The 10,064-nt window shown below is 34.0% G+C and overlaps 1 protein-coding gene across 1 annotated transcript; it reads left to right on the top strand.

Annotated features, from left to right (window-relative positions):
• The first annotated feature begins 1,274 nt into the window (after window positions 1-1,274).
• Window positions 1,275-3,784, top strand: LOC144432449 (uncharacterized). The gene is made up of 2 exons (XM_078120594.1): window positions 1,275-2,278; window positions 3,553-3,784. Exons 1-2 carry the CDS (start codon window positions 1,534-1,536, stop codon window positions 3,573-3,575), a joined length of 768 nt encoding a protein of 255 aa, XP_077976720.1. The 5' UTR covers window positions 1,275-1,533; the 3' UTR covers window positions 3,576-3,784.
• The last annotated feature ends 6,280 nt before the right edge of the window (window positions 3,785-10,064 follow it).

The raw sequence follows: 10,064 nt of genomic DNA on the forward strand, positions 1-10,064 counted from the left end.
ATATGGATGCAAGTATGATAAACAATTTGATATTTTTATAAAAAGTGTTACTAACAAATAAAATAATAGATTATGGAGTTCCAGCAAGTGTGCTCATAACAAATAAAAAGATAGCAATTCATTTACCACAGTGAATTAAATTCATTACACATTACTACTTGCTATAACACGGCGGGCACATGATACTCATCGTGTTTTAAACTTTTTTAAAGGTTTTGCTCGCTCTCCAGAACTCTCCATTTTTTATTTGTTTGTATTGTCAGATTGTGGACTTTTCAAAATAAACTATCTATATCAATGAATACAATATCCCAGGTCACCACTTGGCTGGTTCATATTCTGTTCTGTAGTTAAGTTTTCTGCCTAATAAATGGTATGTATTCCCAATAAGCATTACAGTATGCTCATTCGTTCACCCATTGAGTGATTTTAATTACGGTTAATATAAATAAGTTCATATTCCATGTTGCATCCATGATTCAGTATTTATTTTGTTCAATTCCAGTAGTAATCCATACCATAATTAGGTTATTTTAATAAATGCATTGATATAAAACAATAAAAATGAAATTAGTCAATATAAAATACATATCATAAACATATAATTTTCTTTTTGAAATAACACTTTACATAAATTTTGCAATTCCCTCTCAAATGGGTTGTTTATTCTATAATTCTCTATATTTTTCTACATATTATGGCCATTTTTATCTGCTTTTTGAGAAAGGCAAAATGGGGTGTTTTATTTTCGAATATAATAGAATTTCTCATGGTCAAAATTTTATATCTCACTATTGATTACAAAAGTATAATTGCATCCAAATCAACAGTATCTATATGACTATATAAAGGATCGTTGAAATTAAATAATATGCAAGAATCATATTGATAACAAAATGTATTCTAATCAATTTTAATATATCCAAAACAAAATCCTCATAAATATTTTTTGTAAATTTACAATACATGAAAATATGTGAAACAAACTCAGGTTCTTCATTACATAATACACACATTTCATTCTCTGCTATTCTTCCAATTTCTGGCTTTTGTTTTCAATGGCAAGATATCCCAGAGAAATAGTTAAAATCAGTATTTTTAATAAGTAAACGAATAGCTCGCAGAGCCATGTGATTCATATGGAGGACAGAGCTATGATTGAGAGAGGCCGTGGTTTGCCATATATTTAGGCATTCTTCTCGGCTTTCCTCTACCCTTGGATAAATATGTAAATCCCATGCGCGGCGGTGTGGCTCAACGGGCTAAGCGTTAGGAATACGCTCGCCACCGCACCTCTAATTACTCTGCATGGGTCCGCAGGTTCGAATCCCATGCAGGGATGGTTATGTGCAAGAGGATTGCTGGACTCCTCGCCGCCGTTGGGTGATTCACGTAACCGCTGATCGGTTACGGCTTCCTCCACCAACAAGTCCATGCTTCCGAAAACAAACATTACTCCCTGTTTAAGGATTCACAGGTTCTTGCATATACTTACTTAAAACTAATTTATATAGTCGTTCTAATCTGATTATAATGGAAAGCAAAATTGACCAACTGAAGTCAACATTGGAACTGATGGAATCACGCATAACAAAGAATTTAAAAATCGAAATCAAAGCAATCGTAGAAGAGAGCATAAGGGACCTACTTGAAGATTCAATAACTGAACACGATAAGAAAATATCAAGTCAAATCAACGACTCAGTCATGAATAATACCCAACAAATGACTGAGAAACTGGAAACAATGTTTCTCCAGACTGACCAATTAGTTGAGAAGCTCTCCAAAGTAACTCAAGAACTGGAGTATCTGCGTTTCAACAATACTAAATTGGACACCGACTTATGCACTGTCAAAGCTAGTCAAGAATTTATTGGTGCAGAATTCGAGATTCAAAAAGATTATATTGCAAAACTGGACCAGGTGGTGAGAGATCTGACTGCAAAAAATGAAACCCTACTCAGCATTTGTAACTCCCTTCAGCAGCGTTTTGATCATGACTTCGAAGACCTCGCGCAATATATGAGAAGAGAAAATCTTGAATTTCATGGAATTCCTTACAAAGATGGTGAAAACACAGATAAAATAGTTGTGGGAATAGGGAAAAAACTGGGCATAACTGTTGAAAGGCTGGACATTTCAGTTTCGCATCGTCTTCCAAGGAGAGACTCGTCCAAAACTGGGCCCATCATTGTGCGTTTCACCAACAGAAATAAAAAGAATGAGTTTATAGCCAAAAAGTATGACGCGTCACGAATCAAAGACTTTGGGATTACAGGTATGACCTCACTTTACATAAACGAAAACCTCACTAATTTCAGGAACAATCTTCGTTATAACTCGAGACTAATAAAAAAGTCTAAAATGTTTGAGAGACTATGGACAACCAATGGCAACATTTATTTGAAGAAATCTAAAGATAGTCCTAGAATCCCAATTACCAAGCTCTCAGATTTGGATAAATTATCCTAAATTATTGTATTGATATATTTGTGTAGCCTACTGGACCTGTAAAATGGCTGCCCAGCAGTATTGCTTTAACTGTTTTACAAGTAATAGTAGTCTTTGCAGTGCTTGTTTGAAATCAATTTTTCCATTTTATAGCTGCCCATATATAACAGACAATGAATTAGAACCTCTTGATACTACTGATTTCAATTTTGAGAATGTTAAACCCTGCTCATCACTTGAGACTATTGAAAATGTATATAACACCTTAGGCTCTTCGGGTACACCTGATAAGCGATTTACTTTGGCACATTTCAACATTCGGTCTTTACAAAAGCATATCGATGAACTGTCAAACATTATATCTGATCTAAATTCAATTCCTACAGTAATAGCACTTTCTGAAACTAAACTTAAAGCAGACCCAATTGTTAATATTGATATTGAAGGTTATGATTTTTTCCATGCACCAACCAAAACTCATGCTGGTGGAGTCGGATTGTATATTAGGTCTCATCTCAATCCTTTAATGGTGCCTAAATATAAGCTAAATGTCAACTCATGTGAAGAGCTTTGGGTTGAAATACCTATTCATTTTGAAAAGTTTTCTTCCATTGTTATTGGTATTGTTTATCGCCACCCAGGATCCAATGAATCTGATTTCATGAGCGAACTTAGCAACACGCTTCAGAATTTGGCATTCGATAAAAAGAAATTCATTATACTAGGTGACATTAATATTAATTTATTAAGCTTCTCAACATTCACAAGAGGTTTTCTTGAAATGTTGATGTCTCATGCCACTATTCCAGTAATAACCCTCCCGACAAGAGTAACTAGTTCAAGTGCTACTTTAATAGACCATATTTATTCCAACATATCTGAAAAATGTGTTTCGTCTTTAGTTTGGCAAAATTGTATGACAGATCATTATCCTATTTTTTGTCAAATTCAACTTAGTCATGCATCTTCCCACTTTCAACATAAATTAAAACGTGACATGAGAAATTTTAATAGTGTTAACTTTGTTCAAGACGCCCTGAATGTTTTTACCTCTTATGACCTTTTTAATGTTAATCCTGAAAATTTTAATCTTCATTTCAGTGATTTCATTTCTAAAGTTTTAAGTGTATGTGACAACCATGCACCACTAAGGAACCTAACCAGAAAGGAACGTCAATTAGAGAGAAAGCCCTGGATATCAGCTGGCATCTTGCGCTCAACCAAAATAAGAGATAAATTGCATAAAACGCACTTTATTAACGGATCCATTGAACAAAAACAGCACTATAAGAGATACGCAAACAAATTATGCCACTTGAAAAAGAAAGCCAAAGAGATATATTTTGCGAAACGCTTTGAAAAAAATATAAATGACCCAAAAAAGACTTGGTATACAATTAATTCATTAATAAATTCAAAAACTAATAATAATGTTACGCAAAGATTAATTGACCAGCACTCAGGGAAGGTTGTTCATGATAGTGCTAAAATTTCATATATGTTCAATAGCTATTTTTCTCAGATTGGACAAACCTTATCTTCTGCTTTTCACAATGTAAGTGATCATGATCACCTGAAATTCATGAGTGCCCCAAATAAGTCGTCCATGTTCATGGAAGATGCCTCATTAAATGAAGTAGTAAACATTATTAATTCTTTAAAAACAAACAAAGCAACTGGATACGATCAATTACCAGCTTATCTCATAAAACTTCTCTGCAGTACCATAAGTCCCATACTCTGTAAACTCTTCAATTACTCTGTGCTTTATGGTGTATTTCCAGACCATCTTAAAGTTGCCAGAGTTGTTCCTGTATATAAATCTGGAAAAAAGGACGAGGTATCCAATTATCGACCCATTTCCATACTGTCATGTCTCTCTATTGTTTTTGAAAAGTTGATGCTGAGTCGCCTTCAAAATTTTCTAAATAAACATTGTATTATTAATAGCGATCAATTTGGCTTTCGAAATCAACATTCAACATCACATGCAATTCTAGATATTATCAGTAAATATTATGAAATCATAGATAAGGGCTTGGTTGGCTGTAGTATATTTTTGGACTTAAAAAAAGCATTCGACACAGTTGATCACAAAATACTTATTAGCAAATTGCAACATTATGGAATTCGCGGCACTGTCAGTAAATTGTTTTCTAGTTACCTGCGCAATCGCTATCAATTTGTCTCATTCTCTGCCAATGAATCACCTCATGAACTTGTTTCTGTCGGCGTGCCCCAGGGCTCAGTTCTTGGCCCGACTCTGTTCCTTGTTTACATTAATGATGTGGTGAACACTACTTCAGCAATTGTCAAACTTTTTGCTGACGACACGAGCACAACGTCAATATCCTCCAGTGTTATTGATTTGACCAGTCAAGTTGAACAAAACCTACTAAATGTCTCCCAGTGGATGAAATCTAATAAATTAACTATAAATCCTGAGAAAACACAAGTTCTATTAATTAATCATCCTTGTAATATAAATAAACATGCACCTGGTCCTAATTTCACTCTAAATGGTGTCAGTTTGAAAGTACGCGACTCTATTAAATACCTTGGTATATTCATTGATAATAGGCTTAAATGGGATGACCACATCAACTCCCTTAAACTAAAACTGTCTAGAGCTGTTGGAGTAATGACAAGACTAAAAAGGTTGATTCCTAAAAAAATCATGCGCACTGTTTATTTCTCTCTCTTTTTTTCTCACTTACAGTATGGAATAGTGGCATGGGGTTCCGCAAATAAGATTAGACTTAATGCTCTTTCTGTTCTACAAAATAGAGCTCTTCGAGTTATGACTAATACTCCCTTGCGTCATAGTATGAGCCCCATTTACAAGAGTTTGTATATTCTAAAAATAAACGATGTATTTATTTATGAAGTTGCTAAATTGATGTACCAATTCAGACATAATATGTTACCAGAGGCATTTATCTCGTATTTTACCGACTGCAGTTCTGTGCATTCTTATAACACGCGCTCTGCTTCTAAGGGTGCATTTTTTATTACTCGAACAAATTCTAAATTTGCTCAAAATTCAATCAGAATCATGGGACCCAAAATTTGGAATGACATTCCTGACATTTTCAAAACATTTTCATATAGAAAATTTAAAACTGAGTTCATGAAACACATCATATCCAAATATTAACTGTAAAGCCAATAAGTACCATTTTAAATTGGATACTGATGTGGATATGTGTATAAATTGTTATTTATACCTGGTTCACACACTTTGCAAATACTTGTGCTTTTTTACCTACATTTTCATTTTTTATCAAAATTCTGAAGCCCACATACCTAAACTGTGAACAATAACTTACCACATATTCTCGTTTATACGACGGTCGTGTATATAAGCCGACTCCATGAAAAACTGTTTTGAAACTGCGATTTTATAAAAATCACATATAAGCCGACCCTACGATTCACAGTTAAGTTCGCCCTCATCGCGGTGTTGTTGTTTTCTCAAGAGAAATATTCAAACGAATTTTAGCGCTTTGCCACGTGTTGAAATGACGTCGATAAATAAATTGGCACTTTGATTGTTTATCTTCTGTGCGACCCTGTGCCTCAAACTGCTGCGACACATTTGCATGGTTCATGGTGGACTTTGCCGCCATTCTCTTGCAAGGCTTCTTATTTTATATTTATTTTCCATCACGTCGCAAAATTTGAAATTATGTTGTTATAAGTTGTATCTCTATCCCATAGAATGTAATAAGCCATTTCATGTATTGTCATGACTGAACAATATTATCGGTAACAACATTTAAAGTGTGCCTTTTAAAGTTTACACCAGGAGAAAACGGCAGAAAATGCTAGTTGTATAAATAGAATCGAGTTGTATATCTGTCAGTAGAATGTAATAAGCCATTTCATGTATAGTATATTCACAGTTTTCTTTTCAACATTTATTTTCTTATTATTGCATGTTTACCAATTATGGTGTTAACATAGTGACTACCTCACATATGACTTTCACTTGTATTATATACATGTGTATGTTTGCAACCTTGTAATTATACTGCTTTGAATTGTGCCTTAAAATTAGTAGATCAAGCACTCCCATTGTGTACATTCAAATATTTGTTTTATTATGCTTATAAACTATTCTAACCGGGTTATTTTAATGTATAGGCTAAATCTTTTCATTTTACAATTGATCTTTGTAATTACTTCATTCTAATAATTCTAAGTAATCATATGCTATCGTCGCTCTTTATTTAATATGAATCATACTGTTGGAGTATACTAATAACATGTACATTTGTAATATATATTCTTTGGTTGATTCTTATGAAAATGATATACAAAATATGTGAAAGGTGCTAATCTTATTGTAGTCTTAAATATAGTACATATTTAGCTACAATGTGATATATCATATCACCCATTTCATATCATCCAATTGTGGTTCATACTACAATGGCTTGAAACTAGACTGCCCTGGGTCATAATTTTAGTTTATATTATAATGTAGTTGTGTACATTATGTTCTTCTGATTGTGACATACAATAGTTTGACTATTCCCTCCCTTAGTTTGCCATATATGTATAACTAATAACCCATAATTGCTCATCTTAATTGCAATTTAGATACAAAGGATAGGAGGGCCTTGATCTAATATATATCGTATTATACTCTGTATTGAATTTAATGTGATCAATATTCTTTTAATTAATGTGCAATAGTGATATAGACAAATTTGCTAATTGTTCAGAATCTCTAATAGTTTAAACCTCGTGTATGCAATAATTACTACAAGGCGAAATATATTTTGGGCTATCGTGATTTAATTTGACCCAGCCTTGTCAAAATTTATTTAATATCACATATCTATTTCAACTCATAGACATATTTGTCTATTTCTAAATTATTTGTAAAGTGTTGCAATACCAATCTGATTGTTTCCCATCCTAATACCTGTTTTGCGTAGTAATGTGTAAATCTCGCAGAAGTTCCATATGCATCCTGCTTTTTTTCTTCACCCTAATGAATTGAAAATATAAAATTGTACTACTGTTATGCCTATATTTCATATCTCAATCTATGGTTTTCTTCACACAACACATTATTGTCACTCATAGAACCTTCAATTTCCCTGTGATCATATCCCTCATATTTTATCATGTGTAAGCACAAAAGATTCAGAACAGATTGAAAGTGTAAATTAATATAATAAATAATAATAAATTTGGTATGGAATTCTTATTTTTTGCTCCTCTCTATTTAAAATTTATTTAATAACTTCCTAATCCCGATTAGAAATTTTTCTCATCTCTAATTAGATATCATTTTTTTTTCCATAGTGTATATAGTTTTTTTTTCCATATGTATATCCTGAGAGTGTAATATTACAGAACCTGTGTTATTAATTTATTTATTCATGTGCTTGCTTTGGGTGGTAACCGACTCAGATGACTGTTAATGGTCGTATCGTTACCACCCTGTCATCTACCGAAATCTAATTTTTCTCATTTTGCTATCATATATATATTGTATGTGTTTTCTGGTTTGACGAAACAATAAAAATTCTCTCTCAATATAACTAATCCCATGCCCGACTTGGAATGGTAACCGGACGAGAGGCCGTGGTTCGCCATATGGATAAGTCGTCTTATCGGCTTTCCTTTCCCCTGGGATAAATATGTAAATCCTTATCCTTATCCTCATTATCCTAATAAATACATAAATAACCGCACCCCACTGGGCGACTGGTTCATATTCTGTACTGTAGCTACGTTTTCTGTCTAATAGATATGCATTCCCAATAAGCATATGCTCATAGTTGTATGCTTTCAGCGTACCATACTTCGAAACCCAAAACCAAATATGTATTGAAGAATTAAAGACCTCAATACGGCCAATTTCGCACCCGACTCGGCTGAAGCAAGGGATTTTGGCAGCGAGCAATGCGTTTTCTTAATATGCAACGAACCATTTAGCCGGACGACGTAAAAAATGCAGGGAACAATACCAAAATGAGCAAATCTTTGCAAGTTTCCACTCATTGTATATATGCTCATTGACTACGGTAAGTTTCCAACAAGAACAACAACAGCATAATAACAAAGCGATTCATAGATAGGCTTACCGTACGTCCCGGTTTAGCCGGGACAGTCTCGTTTTTATCATGTTTTCCCGCCTAAATGTCCCGGTTTTCAAAATTCCGAAAACAAATTGCGAGTTTTGTTCAAAGAGTTGAACGATTTCAATTATATGAAGATAAGCCCAATATAGGATAGTTTACTAGGATACACAGCATATTTTGATGCCATTAAAGTTAATCTAATGGTATGGAAAACGTTTAAACAAGCCTCCGGAATAATATCAAGTGTGGCTTGTCCAATCCTCACCATCCCGGTTGAATGGTTCAGATATATGGTGGCCCGATTCATAGATCCATTTCGTGTCCAATAAAAATATATATAGGTTCATACTGTTTTCATCAAAGACGACCCATAAAACCATTTTGTGTCCAATCAATGATTAATGTCATTGGTCCAATACAGTTCATGCTTCCATGTATTTTATCATACCAGGTGGTCATAACGGGGAATTCCCCGGAAAAAAGAGGAACCTATCGGACTTGCTTCTTCTTCTTGTGCTTCAGTTTATTGTGGGACAATATTACGGTGAATTTCATACTCTATGACACTCATTTTAGACACTCAATGTTTGTCATTTTAGTTTTAATCAATTTCTGGCGTAAGATGAAACGTTAGTTGAATGAATTATCAGTAAAGAAAATCAGTACCGTACCGTAGGCGTAGGCCTCACTGAGTTTCTCTGTATCTTGTTTCCGTTTTTATGCTGATTGTATCAAGTGAACTCAGTATAACCCACGACTCAAAACCACATAATCGTGGAACGTGTGGCTTGTTTGAATGACAAACTTCCCACTGTCTGTGTCTCATATAATTGAATCCATTCGTTGCTAATATTCTGACATTAGACCGCAGAGGCTGAGAGGAGTGAATAAACAAAATGAGTATTTAATAAAAGAGTTCTCATAATTTGACTTGCATAGTCTAGTTTTATCAAATGTATTTTCGTTGTTCGTTAATTTATTTATTATTGCAGTATTGAGAGTTATTATGTATTAAATTTTGTTCAAAATTTGAACATATATTTGAAGAAGGCGTGTGCAATCTGCAGCTCGTGGGCCAAATGCGACCCAAGAAAAAAAATTGGGGGGCCCGCGTGCAAGTAGTGTCAATTTTGAATAGTGTGCAGACCCTAAAACGGGTTTTTGATTTAGTTTATCTGATATGTGTAAGTAATTACAATCCCTTTGTGCAAGGCCTATACCTGGGTCCAATTTTTTGTCTATGCGTATAACATTACAATGATCTAACAGCTGGGTTTGTACGAAACGAACAACGCATGTCATAAGATCAATAACCAAATATTTTAACTACTAGAAAGCCGATGTTAAATAAAGGTGCGGTCCGCGGTTCACCCAGTTATTCGTGTATGGACCTCTTGTATTAGAGGTTGAACACTCCTTTTTAAAGAAATCTGGCAATGCTAATAGCTCAGAAGTCATTACACTAACTGCTTAGTCAGTGTCCATTACCTGTTTTTGTATTTTTCTAGATTT

This window comes from Styela clava, chromosome 15 (genome assembly GCF_964204865.1).
Source record: "Styela clava chromosome 15, kaStyClav1.hap1.2, whole genome shotgun sequence".
In the NCBI taxonomy this organism is placed as follows: domain Eukaryota; kingdom Metazoa; phylum Chordata; class Ascidiacea; order Stolidobranchia; family Styelidae; genus Styela; species Styela clava.